The sequence below is a fragment of the Haemaphysalis longicornis genome, unplaced genomic scaffold (genome assembly GCF_048455015.1).
Source record: "Haemaphysalis longicornis isolate Haplotype H1 unplaced genomic scaffold, Haemaphysalis longicornis Haplotype H1 scaffold_2, whole genome shotgun sequence".
Lineage (NCBI taxonomy): Eukaryota > Metazoa > Arthropoda > Arachnida > Ixodida > Ixodidae > Haemaphysalis > Haemaphysalis longicornis.
The window spans coordinates 185,935,325-185,955,145 of NW_027526295.1; the positions used below are offsets into that span (position 1 = coordinate 185,935,325).

Genomic DNA, 19,821 nt, shown 5'->3' on the forward strand with positions numbered 1-19,821 from the left:
TGGAAACTTTCGTTGCTGTTGCCGCGTGATTTTTTCATGCGCCACCAGGCGGCGTGGTTTTCTGCAGTAGATGTAGAATATCATTTGCTATCAAAAAACCAAGCATCCAAAAAAATTTTTAATAAAGGGACACTGTAAATATCCCTTGTGTACTAATTTCCTGTTTTATATTTGCGTAATACCTTGTTCTTGTCCAACTAAAGTTGACAAGTATGAACATATAAACCGGGCTTAGACGTTTACATTTGGCTGTGAGTATATAAGACTAGTGCGCAGTAAGCATTTTACTTTGGCCGGGTGGCTGAATCGAGTTACAGACAGACAGACGGACAGACAGACAGACATGCAGACAGACCAAAATTTCTGGGTTTAAGTAGCCCAAGAAAGACTATCGTCTTTAAAAAAAACGCATCCTGTGGTCCGCAATCGAACCTGGGTTCCTCGCGTTACGAAGCCGACATCTATACGATTGAGCCATCCTTACAAGGTCGAAGGTGTTTGGAGATGGGACTTTGACTTTGACCTTGACTCAGATTGCATGAAAGAAATCTTCGCGTTGTATTCTAAAGTGTTTTATTCATTTATATTTATTTATTTACATTTATTTATTTATTTATGGTTATGTTTATTCCCGCGGCTGTGATTTTCTGATTGTAGTTCCTCAAGCATTGTTTGCAGGTGTTCTGCAGTCTCACTTAGCAAGACTATATGTCGTCCGCAAACCACAAATGGCTCAAGTATTCCCCGTTTATCCTTAATCCTATAGGTTTTCCCACTCAAGCTTTCTAAATACCCCTCTCCAGACATGCTGTGAATAGTTTTGGCGAGATGGTATCTCCCTGTCATGCATCGAGATTTTATCGCTTTGCTTGTAGAGGGTTATCCTGCCCGTGCATTCTTTATATATATCTTCTATAAGTCTTATGTAAGTCTCTTAAATTCCCTGGTCTCTTAGGGCTTCTAGCACAGCTGCGGTGCGTACGGAATCAAACGGTGTTTCCATAGAAAATACGGAAATAGCTGTTGCCCACCTGTCGTGGCCCCAATGGGTTCCGCACTTTAGAGCACATGGTTGCCTGACTTTTTCGCAAACATGCCAAAAGGTCAGCGTTGTTGGCGGAGCGCATGGTAAACACTTTTTCGCCATAGGATAGTGTTAAAAGGGCGTGGAAGGATGCTAAGACACCTTCAACGGCCTCTTTGGCCGGATGAGCTTCAAGTCAGCCATTTTTCGTTGCCTATACACTTGAGAATAGGAGTGGCTTACTTTTCCAACGGCCAGACTTCTGTGAACCTGTCATCAGTAAGCCAGCGTCTCAGCTGATGCCAGCGTCTCAGCTGAGGCAAAGCCGACTGGCTCGGGTATCACTGCAACGGCGTCCGCGGAAAACTACTCTCTCTTCTCCTCTTCTCTCTCTCTCTCTCTCTCTCTCTCTCTCTCTCTCTCTCTCTCTCTCTCTCTCTCTCTCTCTCTCTCTCTCTCTCCTCTCTCTCCTCTCTCTTCTCTCTCTCTCTCTCTCTCTCTCTCTCTCTCTCTCCCTCTCCCTCCTCTCTCTCTCTCTCTCTCTCTCTCTCTCTCTCTCTTTCTCCCTCTCTCTTTTCGCCTGGCTCTCCAAGTCCAACCTTGGCATGCAGGTATGGAGTGCTGCTCCGGAAGTAACCATCATCCCGGAAACATAAAAGGCTACACTAAGAAGGTTCAACCATGCTAGGAAGGCTCTTAGGAACACAAACAGCACTCCCTCACCGGAGAAGGATCTGGCCAATCCTGGCGTAGTGGTTGGCCGTCGCCTCCTATGATTAACAGCTCAACTCTAGCCCTGGTATTCTTAATTCTTCCTGCGCTGGAGCCTCCAGTGGAAGAGATACTTCAAATCGATTTCCCCATGCATACGCATTTGCGGAATGCTCCCTTCAGCCGAGTGGAGGGAGCAAATGGAGTGGAGGAGGGACTCAGAATACAGCCCTCGGTGGATGAAGTTCGGGACCGCAACCAAATGTTTTTCGGTAATGTCTGTCATGCACCGGTTGATTTCCGATTTGACGCTGACGCTCCACCAGCCCCCGCTAGGTATAGGCTGCGCAAAGCCCGCGCGAAAAACCCAGAATGAACAAAAGGAAAGGTAACTTGAAGGTGGCCAGGCCAGCGAAAGTAGAAACTAAACTTTGTATGAAATCTGAGAGGAAACGCGCAATCTACATGGTAAATTAGCGCGGATTCTTTTATAACCAGAACCTTCGAAATGAAATCTAAAGAAGCACTCGCTGCTCCCGAAAAAAAAAATCTTTTTCATAGCATGGGCATTCTGCCTTAATGTTTGTAATAACATCTGTGCTCTTTTTTGTCAACGAGTCTGCACAAATAACAAACCCGTTTGTTAGCGTGGGCTCTATTTCAAGTCATGGCCTTACCGGCATCTTTTACCTGCGCTAAGAATAAATCTCAGCCAGAGGTAAGATTTTCTCGCACCGAACAAACACGCCACTTGCTCCTCCATCTCTGTCCGTCCCCACAAGAGCACAAACTGACGAAATTGGCCGTGTCGTTCTGCCCTCCCCCCCTTAACCTGTCCCTTCCCCGCGAACCCGATGCGGAGATCGTATCACTTCCTCGCCAGAGAGGCAAATATGAGCTCTCCTCCGCGGCGATTTGGTCTGGCCGTATATTAAAAGGGTGAAAGAGAGAATAAAGGGGTGAACGAGGGAAAAACCCGAGCCGTAACTCCAAGCTACCTCGCTCGCGTCGTCTTGGAAAGGGCGTGCGCGCGTACGCGCCCACTCGGAGGGAAAAGCGAGCGGTACGCATGCACGCAAGTCCGGGCTGGCGGCGGGAGGGAGTTGGGAGGGACGCCAACGCAGCAGGCGAGGGAGCAGACGGCAAAGAGGCAGGCAGAGAGGTTCGCGCGCGAGCCTCCCCTCTCTTCTCCGGAGTCCCGTCGAAACGGTGTGCACGGGCGGCGCTAGTTGCCAGCCTTGTTCTGCGGCTAGCATCCTCCTCCTCCCCCTTCTCCATGCTCTCTTCTCGTTCGGCTTGTTTTTCTTCAGCGCGTGCGGGAATCCCCCGCCTCCCTAAAGATGGGGAGCGGCGGAACGCCGCTGGAAACGCGACGTGATCGTCGGAGCCGTGCGCGTGTGCTGCTGTCGTCCGCTACGGAGAGGATGCAGTCTCAGCAGCCGCCCGCCGCCGCCGCTGTGGAGGGCGCACGCGGCCCGTCATCGATGTCGTCCTCGCCGACGTCGACGGTGCACAAGCCCCGCTTCTCGTTGTATAGCATCGAGAGGCTGCTGGCCGGTGCTGCGGCCGCGGCTGCCAGCCCGGCCACGATGGTCGCCACGCAACCCGTGCAGTCGGTGCTGGACTTCAGCTTCGCCCCACCACCCGTCGGCCAGGATTGTAGGTGCGTGCCCGTACAGACCCGTACACGTTTCTTCTCTCCCGTTGACGTCACGCGATGAGGCGGTAGATGCTTCACGTTCCTCCGAGTTTGTGTTGTAAATTAGTCAGTTGACTTCGTACATTTTCTTGTTGGGTCATGGTAAGCCCTGACCAATGTCACCCATTTTCTCCTGAAGGATATTCAGAGCATGACACTTAGTGAGAAACTATAACGTAAATTAGTTTCTGTTAGCCAATTGCCACGCAAATAACGGGCGCCGGAAAAAATCGAGCGGTTTTCCAAGATTCATTATACTGAAATAAAAGGTGACGTTATGCGCATATTGAATGCGTTAGATTACTGAGTGATGCTCTTGGATAGCGTTAGCCCCTTCTTATTACAAAATTTAAATTGATTGTACTTGTCTTAGTGTGGCCGTCACTACCCTGCTCATTCATTCATTCATTCATTCATTCATTCATTCATTCATTCATTCATTCATTCATTCATTCATTCATTCATTCGTTGACATATATTTCTGCTTGCTGTGTGTTCATTTGATGAGCGTAGTTTGTGTTTTTGTTTGGGAAGGAAGCGTGGCGCTCTAGTCGGTCAAGATACAGTAAAACCTCGTTGATTCGGCCCCGGTTAATTCGGAAATTCGTGTAATTCGGTGTTCCTACATGACTGATTTGATTGATTGCCGGGTTTAACGCGCCGACGCTACATAGGCGACGAGGCGCGCTGAAGTAGAGGGCTCCGGATTAATTTTGACCACCTGGGGATCTTTAACGTGCGCCGAAATCTCGAACACACGGGCGTTTTTTGCTTTTCGCCTCCATCAGAAAAGCGCCCGCCGCGGACGGGAACCGAACCCGCGTCCTCGTGCTGAGCAGCACAACGCCTTAGCCACTGAGCCATCGCGGCGGGTCGGCGCTCCTACTCCCTCTTTCCAAAAGTGTAAATTGGCCTATGGCCGCGGACCTTCGTTGTTCCGGCGCAAATTTACGCGCGCACCACTCAATTCGAACCAACGCCTTGCAGAAACGTAAGCCCCAACGCGCCTTGGTTCACTCACCCGCTTCCTTCCTCTTGCGCGTTTGTTCGACCCAAACATAGCGGATTTGTTCGGCCGGAAACATGGGAAAGCATGGAGTCTACAGCGACAGAAGAGGAGGACCACGATGGAGGACGACACTCCGAAGTTCATCTTGCTGACAACCTCGCCATTGATGATGGCGCCTTTGTCTGTCTCCGGGCAGTTAAGAGAATTTGAGATCAACGATGCCCTAGTTGTGGCGGGTGAGGCGTCCGGTGAAGAGGACCCGTGCGATGTTGTACTCCCGGCAGATCGTACTGCAAAAGAAGCTGCGGACGCTCTTACTGCTGTGCAAGAATTCTGCCATGATGCTCCGTGCAATACTCTCGCTCTGCATGTATTGTCGCACGTCCGAAAACATGTTCTGCCCGCACAGCTATCCTGCGAAAGGACAAACTTGCATCACCGACTTCTTCGCAAAGTAAAGGTACGCTATGAATGATTATAAATGTGCTGTTTTTGTCTTTCATCCGATAATTTGACTTTGGGATAATTCTTACATTCGTTTTACTTCCTTGAGATCCGAATTAGCGAGCTCCTACTGCAGTAATCCTGTACAAATCATGCTCGCCGTCAGCATCCATCCTGTTTGATGGTGCAGAGTAATCCGGCACTAACCACCCGCTCTAACCACCCGGAAACCTGACTTAAACAATTGATACAGTACACTTGTGATTAGCCTTTCCATATCAAATACTTTTAAACAAATTCAGCTCAACTGAGTCAAGTGTGTCGTCTAAATATCCTGCCTGCGTTTGGCTCAGGACAATTTCAGCCCAAAAACTGCATCTCTCCATATCTTCCATGTAGCCGTGTCGCTCGCGATCTTGTTGTGGTAGCTACGCTAAGAAGTTGCCGTGTTTTACTTCATAGAGAATTTGTCGCGTCCAGGAAACTGTACAAGTCGGGTCTGAAGATGCATTGTCCTCATTTTATTCGATTAACTGACCCCGACAAGCCACATATTGGCGATACTCTTGTAGCCGTGGTGAGCGTCAGGATAGTACCAGCGATGGAACTGTAGCGGTTTGCGTCCCTGCGCGACATTTGGGTGTGTTTAGCGCAGAAACATGGTGCTGCAGTAAAAGGTGAACAATGTGTGTAATTATGAAAACTTACCGTCTCGATTACTTGGCAGTGAAGGCAACGTCAAGCAGGAAATGCGTAGTCTTTCTTGAATGTATGTCGGTAAATCAACAAAATCGATTGCTTGATCAAATAAAGGCTGAAAAATATGCTCGGTCAACATTTCTGTCTGGCGCCCAGTGATAATCTGGATCTTTCTGTTAGTTCTTGTGTTGTACGATATGTAGCTTGGTTAAAAAAGCCATTTTAGGGATATGTTTGGCCCGGAAGATATTTTTGAACAGGCACGGGCAACACTTCTTTAACGTTTTTTTCCAGCCCCTGAAATGCTTTTAGAATGGGGTCACTAAGAGTCGCGCCCATGAAGTAGATTGATTGATGATTGATTGTAGGGTTTAACCCGCCGACGCAACGCAGACGATGAGGCGCGCCGTTGTGGAGGGCTCTGGTATAATTTTGACCCCCTGGGGATCTTTAACGTGCGCCAAAATCTCGTACACACGGACGTTTTTTGCTTTTCGCCTCCATCAGAAAAGAGGCCGCCGCAGCCGGGAATCGAACCCGCGTGCACGTGCTCAGCAGCACGACGCCTTAGCCACTGAGCCACCACTGAACCACTGAGGGTATAAAGTAGATTGGCTAGATATGAAATGACCGAGCCAATAATTGCTGCTCAGATAGCTTAGAAACTCCCACAAAAGATTTCTCTTTCTTTATATGTCTTATTCGAAGTCTGGGAATTGTTTGCGCGCTTGAGCGCGTCACTCAGGCAATATCCCCGCTATTGGACGTCTCCTTTTCAGTTGCAGCAATCAATGCATTCGGCAGCCTCTTTAAAAGAAATCGCAATAACAGGAAAGCAGAAACTAGAAGGGGTACGAGTGGCGACGAGCGATTTACTCCGCGTGCTGGCGATGACAGGCGATTAGCAGTGCTTCCAGACACGGAGGGAAGAAAAAAAAGCCTTTCCGTTATGCGGGGTTCTTTTAAAAGAAGCGCCCTTTTCGGCACAGGTTAAAGGGACTCTGAAACACTTCCGATAAACGCTTTCACTCTTTCCTTCGTGTCTGGAAGCACTGCGAAAGCTATAGTGATATCACCAGCACAGAGCAGCACTGCGTGATTTGTTCGTCGCAGCTGATACCCCTTCCGTTTCGGCTTTGCTTTTGTGGCGGCTTTCTTTTTAAAGCAGCTATTAAATACGTTCATTGCTGCAACTGAAGAAAAGTCGGCCAATAGCCGCTACGTCGCTGTAATGACGTCATTCCAGCGGTCGATGAAGGCCAAGGCTGGCAAAGAGCGAAAAGTCTTTTGGGCAAATTTTCAAGTTATCTGATGGGCATACAGAAGCAATTTTTGCCTGAGGTACTTTGCGACCCCCTGATCTAAATACTGGGTTGTTGGTTGACTACGTTCTGCAAGAATTTAGGATTTTGAAGAAAGTTGAAAGAAGTGTTGCAGGGTCCCTTTAAATGCGCTAGCTACAACCAAACGCAAAGTTTTGAGAGTGGAACATAAAAAATCGCAGCTAGTGAAGTGACCTTCGCGTCAGAATTTATAATCAAGATGTTAGCTCGGCATTTTAGATTTTGATCCAATGACGCTGAAGTGAGGACATCTGTAGCCGGATATATTAAAGAGACACTGAATTGACTTGTAAAGATTTCGGGAAGACTAGCGCAAACTGTAGTCCGGAGTCTCTAGGACCTGTTTCGACCGTTTTCGCTAATTTATTCAGAGGGAAAATCAATTCGAAAATGCTGTCCTCCTCTCTGCATCCTCCTTGCCGTTTTCCTATGACGTTTCGTATGTCAAAACGAGATGGCTTAGCTTGACTGAGGGACTGCACGGCTCACCGACCCTCCGAGAGAATCCGTCGGCCCAGCGTTTAGTCGGCTGGCCGAAGGATTCAGTCCGCACGTTTGTGCCGAGAAGAATGTGCCTTTAGTTTGTTAGTTTGTAGACTGTATCAATCTGTAAGCCCAAGTCGCTCCACACAAGCGCACACGCGACGCTTCGCTGACTGGTACGCTAGTAGAGAAATGTAAGGCCAATTGAAGGCGGGATAAGTGTCAGCGAAGTAATACAGGCACCAAGGCATTAAAATCAACCGAAACTTTCATCGTACAGCTTAAAACCAGGCTGCGGGAAGCACTTTTTGCGCTGGGTGAACTAGCACAGCTGTGAGCAGCACGACTACACACCTGCGAACGTTTTTCCGTCTGAGGAACGCAGTCGCTTGACATGAGATATTGTGGGAATTTAGGGGACGCTTACTGCATGAGCGCTATACGAGAAATTTTCATCTAAGCGGCTCGAAGTCCTAAAACTAAATAAAAGTGTAAACTGGTTATACATTATATATTTCATATTTCCGCCCCTGGCATCGCCGGCTTATGGGCGAGTGGTCTGAAGCACCATGTTTATCGTTATGGAAGTCGCAAGTGCGAATCCCCGATAGTGCACGTTGTTTTGAAGTTCATTGTTTTGTTTTGCGCAATATTTTCTATACTTAGCTCACCATTTTTGGGCCGTAACGTTGACTGCTCCACGAACTAGTTCACCGAACGCGCGCAGACTGACACTGACGCGCTAGGGAGTTCTCGTTGGCGTACTGTTGCCATAAGCAGCGACTGCTTGCGGGCAGTGGGCACAGGCCAGAATCAGCAGACCCTTGGCCTGGTACGAACACGCTTTTTACAATACAGGCATGAGTGAGGCAAGCTCCAAATATGGGGGAAAAGCGCATGGCATTTGAGAGTCTCCGGTTGCGCGGAGGACGTTCATCCACTGCGTACGCCTCGGCTAGTGATCGCTACGATTACAAGCCGTCCTGGGAGGCTTATCTTAGGCACTTTACAGCCGACAGCATGGCAGAAGCTCGGTATGACGATTACTGCGATATCAAGAATACCCATCCAACGATAACGTCGGATGCCAAGCACGTTGTTTCACAGAACCGAAACGGAAACTGGTTCGAATTATAATCTTGGGCATCGTCCAATCACGTAGAACCTTGTATTTACGTCACTGCTGTTAGTTGATGCGGCCACCGCAAACCACGCATGTTAGTTTTTCTTCTTTGAGGCTTTATAAATTAAATACCGCCTTATGATCCGGATAAACGATGTAAAGTGTGTTTATTTGAGCCAGTCTACGCAGTGCAAGCAAAACCGGGAGCTTGACAAATTCACTTCCGTGTCCATTTAACTTCCAGCAAAAAAAAAAAAAAAAAAGAGAACGACTGTGTAGTCGGGTGCTCAAATTGAAACTGCTGCTGGAATTATCAATGTAACGCGAGCCGGTCGTGCACTCATAAAACAGAGTAAACGCGCGTTGGAAAATATGAGGCCACTAATCTGATAAAAAAGAAACCTAAAAGTAAGCTAGGTGTCTGGCTACCACCAAAAGCTGATTTTCATTATGCAAACTAGCATGTTAATTAGTTCTACGAAAAACGAGCTGAAGACTTAACTGAAGGGAACAAGAGCCCCGGCTGTCATTCTGTTAGGAAAACGTTGTAGCCGCAACAAGCTGCGAGGAATAGCGAGATAGGAGAGGGAAAGGTATATAATTCTACTTAATTAAAACAAGAGAGGCCAGCCCTGCTATCGGTAGAGCTTGGTATTACTCAGGTAAAGGCGACTGAATAGTGAAATGACGAGCGAAAGAAAGAAAGAAAGAAAAAGAAAGAAAGAAAGAAAGAAAGAAAGAAAGAAAGAAAGAAAGAAAGAAAGAATGGGATGATTAGTAAGAAAATAAGAATAATATTATGATTACGAAATAAATCATAGGCATGAAAACACCCCTTGAGCGACAAGCTGCTCTAGCAGTTAGAATAATAGTCACCAAGAAAGTTCATTACGCATTAGGGGCAAAGAAAATCCAAAAGGAATTGATGCTGTGTTCTATCAGATTTTTTTTATCGGGTTGTTCAGAGAAATAAAAGCTGCCATGCGTGAGCCTTTTTCGAATAACTATTGAAGCAATTGAACTATTGAAGAATCAGGCATGACAAAAAAAAAAAAAAAACAGAACAAGAAAAGTGACTACAGTCGGACCTCGTTACAACGAATTAGTATCGGGACAGCAAATTAGTTCGTTATTACCGGTATTCGTTGTAGCAGTAGAGGTAGAAATCGGCTATAACAAATTGACAGCCTGGCTCGGTCGAAAATACTTGATACAAGAATTCATTTTTTGAGGCTTCGAACCCACTATACACAAGGTAACCCTTATCTTTCTCCTTGTTGCATTTCGAGCTTAATGAACCTGAACATGAGTACGTGAAATTACAACAGAACAGAGTTCACTTGACAAAACAGGACTGCGTCCTTATTTGTTTAATGAAGGGTGTGATCTTCGTCTGGTGGTTACACACAGTACTGAGCAGCACGAAGTTTTCCACAGTGTCCACGAACAAAAGGGCCTTTATACTTCTGCAGTTTAGGAATACGGGTTTTTTTTTTAATTAGCTTCTCAGGCTCCTGGTCAAATATTTCTTCGTTATATCCGATACCGCGCGGCTCTCATGGTTTCAGTTTCGTTATAAAAGGATAAGTGTCGTTGAAATAAAGCGTCACCAACCAAAAGTCTTTATTTAGTTCGGTATAGCCGATAATTCGCTACATCATTGTTCGTTATAACGAGGTTTAACTGTATATCCAAAAGTCTATTTTAGGAAGCGTATACAAGAAGCATAAAACTGCTCTTAAGGCGAGGGTTCCGTATACATAGGAAAAATTGGTTTGTATCCCTCTGAATACTCTTGTCATTGGTCGGGTGTCGTCAGGCTGCACGTGCAACCAAAGCTGTCTTGGTGTTTCTTCGGAGCACACAGAACTGAATACAGTTCTGTGAAAAAACTTTTTGAATGGGACTGAGGATTTTTGAGTATCATCCGACATGTTGTAATTTTAGCAGCAGAGTTGTTTAAGCTCGACCTTGGCCTGTTGGCCTTCCCGAAAGAAAATACCGAGAAAAAAACTCCCCCGGTGCGAAGCGCCCGGCAGGACCTTGGCGCAGTGGCTCAGGAAAGAAAAATACCCAGCGCACATGAGAGTGCGCCTCCTGATGAGTGCCAGGCGTGTTCCAGGCCACATGAGGAACTCTCACCTTCGTCGCTGCCGTCGTGTAAGCGACCAGCGCGCCACGGGTCCGCCGCGCCGAAGAGGACGACGACGTCGAATCTATCAAGCCATCTCTTCACAGTCAACCCGGCCACCGGACCAGCCGACGTAGATGTGGAGGTTTACCTAGGCGAAGACGCGCTGCAAGAAGATTTGCTCTACGCGGCTTTGCCGTCGGAAGACGACGTCGACGAAAGAGATGACGACGATTGCTACTGACCAAAAAACTGTGGAGAGAGAGAGAACGATCTTTAATGAAACTGGCAATGTCAGCCGAGCTAAGCTGCTGGCAATGTCAGCCGAGCTAAGCTGCCTGGCTTGCTACGCCACATGAATTGGTGACGATGATGATTATAATTATGTAGAGGAACACATATTATTTTCTGATCGAGAGTTTCTGATCAAGATCAGATCAAGAGGAACCCATTGTTTTAAAGTCTGATCAAGAGTTGTGTCTTTTAGATACGCCAATAAGGCTTTTGTAGTAAGAGAAGCACGTTAGGAAAAATTCCAAGGACTTAATACGTCCCTCCGTTCCAGTCCTACGGAGAGCGGTCGGGCCAGAGACACTGCGAGAGATCTTTGTGTACTACACCGTGCACAATCCCAGACGAGGTGTTGCAGATCTTCGCGCACATCGCACTGTGGTCACAGTGACGAAGTGGATTGCTTGATTTTATAACAGAAGTATCGCGTGTAGGCGACATTCAACCGCATACGGTGGAGTACTGCTTCATCATGCTTAGATAGCCCAGGCGGCAACTTAAAATTACAATGTGGGTCGGTAGAGTAGAGGGGCGCGTAAAGATGTGATGCGTCTGCCCACATCGATCGCTCTATGCTCCATGCCACACTGGATGCAAGTGCTGAAGTGCTGAAGCATCCTTCGGAAAAAATGTTACCAGCATTTTTAGTCCACGTTGGTCATGCGCTATGGATGCTGCAACATCCGCCTTCACACTTCCAGTTATTCCACAATGGCAGGGAGCCAGCCACTGGAGTGCTATTTAAAGGTGCTCCTGCAGAGCTTGAAGATGCAAAGCATCTGCAAAATTAGTGTAGCTCGGAATGAATTTCGCCCTCAAGGCTCATTTTACACGCCTATTTTATACCTTCCACAGCTTTCCCATGCGAAACTTTCTACGGGCCCCAAATCCTACGCCGCATTCATTGCATCGCGAAAGGTTCACCCAGAATTAAACATTTAAGCCACCAAACCACCACCTCTGTAAAAACAAAAAAAAAAAAAAAAAAAAAAAAAAAAACGAATAATTCTTTTCCCCACAGTTTTAACGCTAAGAGCGACGACTTGTTAGCGAACGACTGCACGTATATTCCCCGCAGATTCCTCCTGTGCGGGTCTGGTGAACGGCCGCTCCAGGATCGGCCACCACGGCGCCTCGTCATCGGAGAAGGCGGCCTCGCAGCAGCAGCAGCAGCAGCTTACCGGCGGCGGCGACAAAGCGGCCTCCTCCTCCGGGGTGTCGCTGCAGCAGCAGCAGCAGGCTGACGACTCCCTGGGCGGCAGCGGAGGGAACAACAAGCCTCGCAAGATCCGGCGCAGCCGCACCACCTTCACCACCTTCCAGCTGCACCAGCTGGAGCGGGCCTTCGAAAAGACGCAGTACCCGGACGTGTTCACGCGAGAGGAGCTCGCGCTTAGGCTCGACCTCAGCGAGGCCAGGGTGCAGGTGAGTGGGCGTTCACTCAGTGGCCAAGATGTTGTGCTGCTGATCCCAAGGACAAGGGTTCAATTCCTACCGCGGTGGCTGGTTGTATGATTCGGGCAAAGAGCGAAAGTGGCTGTGTATCGAGGGTATCGAGCTTCGGCGCACGGCATAGATCCCCAGGTCGTCAAAACTGTGTGAAAAGAGAATTTATTACAAACCACGCATACCCGGAGCCCTCCACTACGGCGCGCATCGCAGCCCAGCTGCTGTAGTTTTGGCAAGTTAAACCTCATAATCGGAAACTGAGTGCGCGTGTGAATGGGGATATTGTCTCAAAGGGAAAATGTTTCACACGAGACGATGATTAAGACTTTAGGTACCGTATTTACTCGATTGTGACACGAGTTTTCTTCTTCTAATTTTTGCAACCTGAAGTAGACCCGTGTGTTACAATCGAATACTGAAAGTCAAGTTGCCTAAAAAGTGCAATGATGCCCCCAATTGTTATCGACGGCTGCAGTTTTGGCCATTGCGCGAGTTATGTTGACAACGTGTGCCAGAGAGCCATTTGGATCCACTACAAGCCAAGACCGGCGCTTTTAGTGTCCTTGACTCTTTTTTTTTTTTTCTGCAGTGGTTGACGGCGTACGCAGCGCTTTGCTTTTGCTTTGCGTCGTATTGTGCGGAGGCATAGGTGGCTTTCGCTACCCTCGAGTGTTTCGCCTCCTCTTCGGCTCTCCTTGCAATGGCAACGTGTTGCGCTCAGTACGACGCCCGTTTCGAGAGGCGCTCTATTTTAAAGGCTGAAGAAATCGGCAGTTCAGCCGCTGCCCGAAGACTCGACGTATCGACCACCCGCGGATGGCGGATCCAGCGGGAGGGCCTTTTCACCTGCGAATTTGGCCGAAAAGGTTTCCGTGGGCCTCGCTACGGCCGCCACGCCGAACTAGAAAACCGTGTTGTTGATTTCTCACGAAACAGCGCAACCACCTCATGGCGGTCAGCGTTGAACTGATGCAGCTCAAACCAAGCGATGTCACTGACAAAGGGGCATCCCAAGAACGAAGTTCAAAGCGTCACAGGTGGACGTCTAGCCACAGCGTTTCAAAAATAAATGTGCTTTTCCATGCTTCCGCAGGCTTCGGGTTAGTACTTTGGTGTTTCTTTTTTGTTTTTACGCGATAAAAAGTGGCCCCTCGCGTTACTTTCGCGGTTTTATTTTTTATGTCTGGATGCAATAAAAGCCACACCTCGCGTTAAAACCGTGGTTGCGTTACAATCGAGTAAATACGGTATATGAAATACAGAGGCTGGACTGATGAAAATGAGTCACTGACAAAAGCTGAAGATTTTTAATTACGTAAATGAAGGTGACTGTTGGAGAGCAGAGGGGATAATTCGAATTACTTGTTTGTTTAATGTAATCCAATTTGGGTTGCCGAAAATGTAAAGTTTCCAGAAAATGGTGGTTGAGTCGGTTAGGGGCCATCCGTTCGAGCAGTTTTCCAATTGTGGACGTTAGGAATATGGGCCGTAGGTTTTCACTGCGGTTTGTAGCCTTGTGTGGTTTGGGAATTGGATGTACCACACTACGTTTGAGACATGCAGCTAGGCTCCTTCGGGGAGGCCTCAATGTCCCGACCAAAGGCAGACCATCCAGCATACCTCATATTCTGGTTGAAGTTCACCTAAAAAAAGCATTTGATGCAGTCACACACGCCGCCATTCTTAATCAAAGAGACACCCACTATCCAGGGTGCCGGATGTAGAGTTACCCAACAAGTTTGCGTGAAAATCGCACTTTGGAGATCAAATCTGGAAACTCTTGTCTTACCCAATTTGATAACAATACAGGCGTACCACATGGCTCCATCATTTCGCCACTATTGTTTAACGTTGTCATGAGAAAGCTCGCCATAGCAATTCATGAAGGGAGTGGCGTCGGCATGCCGGTGTGCGTTGACATCATCTTGTGGACAGAAATACTATGCCACCGTTGAATTTTTATGCCCCGAACTCCAGCCAGTTTTTCGTATCCTTGAAGACCTCCTGACAACAACTTGCATGAAAATATAAACCACCAACTTACGGTATTCAAAAAAGAAGGCAGTGCTTCTGAACACGACAAAGTTCACCTTTTTCATCGGCACTCACGAACTTTGTTAACCGCAAGAAGGCTGGATCAAACTTATCGAAGTTCCAATCAATGGCGAAGGAAACGCTACCAAATGGATTCAACAACTTCGGAAAAACTGGTGTGCCACAATACATCATCTAAAACGAATAGCCAGCGAATTTGGAGGTGCTAGCTCGCAATTCATTCGGCTCGCAGCTCGTGCTGTTCCTCTATCCCAGATCACATGCGGCAGCACCTGTTTCTGGTTGACTCGTACTCAGCTGAAGCAACTCAGAATCTTGCACCACAAGCTTATCAGATGCATTACCGGCTTTCCAATAAACACCCCGACTGATCACGTCTACGCCAAGCTGGCAGCAATCGAATCTCTAATAGAATACGCCGACTGCCCCCATGAAGGCCGTAGGACACTGACAGTATGATGAGACTTGAAACGCCTGCACAAAACCGACCCGTACCCATCCGACCACACCAACACGTTCACCTGGGCTTCGGACCCAACTGATCACGCATAAACCTCTGTTCCTCAATGAACAATGCAGATACAGACACCGAACAGCCACGCTGTCCAAGCTACACCACCGCACAGAGTCAAACGTATGCCATTTAAACCAATGCGTCTACAAGAGAAACAGTCATCTATCACGAGTCTGACCCCTTATTCTCGGAAGTAGTCATTATCTCCACTGCAGCTTGAATTGAGCACCACCACAGAAAAACTACAGGCTATCCTGTTGGCTCTCACTTTACTATGCAGAGGCAATGTTCAAGCTAAACACAAACCGAAACAAAGTCAGATATATACGGATTACGCGTCCGCTATAGAGGAGCCTCAAAGCCCTAACCCACTGAGCCGCCTGACCCGCACCATTTACAACACAGGGCAGCGGCTGATCAATCTTCTCGGCATTTCCGTCTTCGTGGAATAGACCGCTGGACACCAGAACAACCCAGGCACCGAGGCCGCTCCTGACATGGCATCTACAGCCAGTCCCTTCCTCCAGAGCATAGAGCTACACTCTAATATATACTAGAGGGAAATCTGGCGCCCCCGTCTAGGGGAGCCGTGCTTCAGGGAGCGTTCCGTCAGGTACCGGGCAGGCACGTTCCACTTGTCCTTTTCATGGCCCATGAACAGGCCAAAACGTTGCCTCTGGCTGCAAGAAAGCAACAATATTACTGTAAAAGAATATTCAAATTTGTTTCGTTATTATAAAAATGAAGCCCCCCACCAAAATTTATGGGCCGATGATTATTTAGATGCTTAAAACGAAAAAGAAATGTTAACCGTTCTTGTTAATTTTGGCTTCTAGACAAGAAAAGCCATGTGGCTAACCAAGCTAAGTAGGCGAGGAACGTCGCTAGCAGTAATGGCGGCGCCCACGACGACCCGCGACTGCAGCGCCAGCAGATTTCCCTCCAGTATCTATTAGTGTGAAACTCCATGCTAAAGAGTACATGTCCACATGAGGCACAAACCACACTACGTTCGCACATACGATGATTGGGTTAAACCACAACAAAGCCAAAAGGAAACGTACATATGACTGGTCTTTCGCAAAAAGTGCTATGCTTCTACAATGCACTTGTGATCGTCCACGTGCGGGTGGATATAAGGCACCATCAAGAAGCAAGAAACCCGCCAGTCCTCTTAGGCTTTCCCCCCAGATAACGTGAACTAAGTGGTCCCTGTGTGGGGCGGATGTGTGGTGGTGGTGGGGGTGGTGGTGCCAGATAGATGGCTCTTACCCACTCAGAGAGACTGGCCAAGGAAAGAGCGGTTACCGAGAGAAACTGTACTCGGTTGTGGGGGAAAATTAAAATATTTAATTAGACACAGAAGTGCATTAAAAGTATGCTCCGAGAGCATAAAAAGCCAGGGGAGTATAGAAAGAGATAAAAAAAACGTAAAAAAATTGAAAGAAAAGCCAGAAGAAACGACAACGGAAAGAGACACAGAAAGCTCTTTATTAGAGGAAAGCAGAGAGGTCTGCCGGCATGTTAACGCCTACATGCTACTCTGCGGGGTGAGGGGGAGGGAATAAAGTTGCAATAGGAAGGGAGGAGGGAGAGAGAGAAGAAAGAAGGAAATAAAAGAAGTAAAAAAAAGAGGCAGAAGCAGTCGCGGAGCAGCGAGCAAAAGAGCGCATACAGGCTTGAAATGGGAATCTGGCAGGGCCACGGAGCAGCTAGCACGGCAGACGACCTGAATCCAGAATGAATGGGCAAACGGCATGACAAAGATCCCCGTGGCACGCGGTAGCAAAATCGCAGTACCTCCACCCCGAACGATAAAGTTAGTGGAGCAGACAGAGGGTGGTTGCGCCGATTGCATGTGCCTTCTAATTACCTCCGTCATATGGAGAAGAACCGTTGGCAGAAGAGAGAAAGACATGTTCGATCGTTACTAGTTCGTTGCAGAATGCACATAGAGGCGAAGGGGCCAGATTACAGTGGTGCAAGTAATAATTTCAACTTGGCACGCGGCCGCAAAAACTGGTGAGGGTGACTTTGATAGCTCGTGACTGGCTTATGCTGCAATTGCATGAGTACCGGAGGTGCTCGAGCTCCGTGTCCTCGTAAGCGGAATCAGGCTTGCTTTGAAGTGGGCACGATCTACGAAAGCGAGCCGAAGTGATGAGGTTAATGGGCGCAGAACCTCCCCTACTGGCCTGCCAGTCGAACCCAGACCTTGAGCAAATCCCTGATGCAACTCACGAGCAGTGGGAGAGTGAGCTTGCCAGCTCAGACCTGAGTAAGCAGCTTTGGCTCGCTGAAAGGGCGAATACGGCAGGCCGCACCAACGGAGTCCTGGAATGAGGACGCCGTCCACGAACTCGCTCGACTTCACTGTTAATAAAGTTTGCTCCTCCTCCTCCTCCTCCACTACTGGACAATCCAATGCCTTTCCCACCGGAGCATTTGCCGATTCATTTAGCCAGATACCTGCGTGTCCAGGCCCCCAAACCAAACGAAGTTCTCGTAAGGAGGAAGGCGATAAAAAATCAAGAGTTTGACGTGGGGGGATGTGGTTGTGGAAGCAAGAGCAAAGCAAACAGAAAACGAATACGTAACAACTATTGCCGGTTGTTTAGAACCATCAAGCTTACGAAGGACTCAGACAATTGTGAGAAATTATGCGTGGAAAGAAGTAATAAAGTTAGACAACCGGAGAGAATAGGCCCAATCTAGAGAGAGAGAGAGAGAGAGAGAGAGAGAGAGAGAGAGAGAGAGAGAGAGAGAGAGAGAGAGAGAGAGAGAGAGAGAGAGAGAGAGAGAGAGAGAGAAATACCCACGTCTGCCCTCTCCTTCCGGACAGAGGATTCGGTTGCAAATAATGGCGTGGAACGGGAAACCGTTAACATGATCCTGTAGGACGCCTGACAAGTGATTCAGAGGGAGTAATTTAGCATTCGTGTTGAAAATTTGATTAAAAGCAATATCTGAGGACGAGACTGGTGTAGGTACAGAAGCCGCCGAGCGGGTCCCATTTAATGACCGCCACGAAGACCGCGTGTCGCGGTTGGAACCGCGGCCATGGCCTACCGAAGAACAGCGAAAGCCATGTACCGAAAGCAGTTTGCGGCCTGGATATGGGCGATTCCATAACTCTCAGGAATGCATCTGCAACGAAGGCATGCAAGGAAAATGGCCTTATGTCTCCTGCGAACATAGTTTTAAGTGTAGAGCACTTTAAGGGCTCGCCTTGGCGTCGTAGCTCGCTCGCTGGACCCAAGTTGAGCTACACGGCGTTCCGTCGTAGCGGCTGTCGTCGCAGCGTAACCCAGAGGCTTCGAAAGCCAAGCGGCTTATATAGTCATAAGCGTTCAAAACTCGTGAACTGCTGGCGCTTGTCATACATCTCCCCGTTGTTTATCGCAAAGAAAACTGCAGGTACATTTGGGGCAAAATGTACGTAATTAACTGGCAGCCCCCGCCTTAATTTAGTTAGGAACACTCGTTGGGTTCATTTTTACGATAGTAAGAGAAAAAATGTATAGCGCTGCAACACCCGCACGTGCGAGAGGAAGAGCAAGTACAAAAAGAACAGAACTCCAGCTGGCGCAGTTTCATGCGCGCGAGCACTGCGAATGCGGGAAATTTGAATTGCATTGGGTGGTATCAGTGAGCGGATAACGGCGCTACAGCCCATTATGGCGAATCACTGCTCTGCACTACCGACAGTTTTCACATTGAGTGGAACGGCTTATTTTTTTCCTTGTTTCCCTTTTACTTTTCTCCCCATCATCTTTCCCAACATAAGGCTATCGACCTCTCCAATATTCACTCATTCATTCATGTAATGTAATAACGAATGACAAGGGGTGGGGGAGGCGCATGTGAAACTGATTGCAGATGCTGTATCTTAGATGGCCATTAATGAAGGCAAAACGTGTGAGCCCAGAAGGGTTCGAACATAAAATTATGGATTACGGGAATCGGTGCCCTGAAAGCGTAAAATGATTTCTTAAAAATGGGCGCGGATGTGCTCACTTCGCTGCAAATGTCGTCGATATACAATACTCATCTGCTGCCCCAGCCAAGTAATTGCCTTTCTTTTCACCCTCTTCCCGTTTTGGTCCTCCCATGATAAACGCAGTGGAGGCTTTCTCAAGTCAATTCAATTTTTGCCGCGTTCAACTGCCCGCGCCACCTACTGGAACCTTCGAACTTGAAACAATGCCACGTGGAGACGCTGCGGGCGCTTTTTGTATTTTGAGGTGAAGACATTTTTTTATGGCGTATTTGTTATTTCCTATCACCAAAATCTAGCAGCCATGTGTTTTAATTTAAATAACAGTGCAAATATCACTTGTGCATTGATGTCGTTCCTCAAATATGCCTAATCTTTTCTTTTTGCTCAACAATGTTGACAAGTATGAACTTTGCCACAAAATTTAGTACTTTAGAAATGATTTGCGTCTCGTTCAAGACTTATTTGGCTTTTAACCGGGTGGATGAACCGAGGGGCACAAACAGACAGACAAATCAATATTTTCGCTTTTAAGGAGCCCAAGAAAGACTGTGGTCTTTAATAACAATCACTTGCTGATCAGAGCTTGCTGCTTGCTGCTCATCAACGAGAAAACTACTTAGCGCGATTACAAAGGACAATCTTTTTAGAAGATGAGCAGGGAGCTAGGAAAGCAGGTAGCGTTTCGAGGAATACAAATGATAAAAGGCGATTTTGTTAAAGTTAACTGTTTGGCGTTTTCAATAACATTTATGAAGTTAGAGATTAAGTGATCAACGGGAAGGCGGCAAGTGATCTGTAATGAGAAAAGCCGGTGTTGTTGTCCTGTACAAAAAAGGCCACCGCTGT

At 47.7% G+C, this 19,821-nt stretch overlaps 1 protein-coding gene across 1 annotated transcript in view; it reads left to right on the forward strand.

Annotated features, from left to right (window-relative positions):
• LOC144168440 (uncharacterized) overlaps positions 1-19,821 on the forward strand; it is a 33,030-nt gene that overhangs the window by 554 nt on the left and 12,655 nt on the right. Inside the window, exons 2-3 of the mRNA XM_077697428.1 lie at positions 3,046-3,394; positions 12,036-12,382. Coding sequence (XP_077553554.1) covers positions 3,046-3,394; positions 12,036-12,382 — 696 coding nt within the window. The remainder of the gene's footprint in view (positions 1-3,045; positions 3,395-12,035; positions 12,383-19,821) is intronic.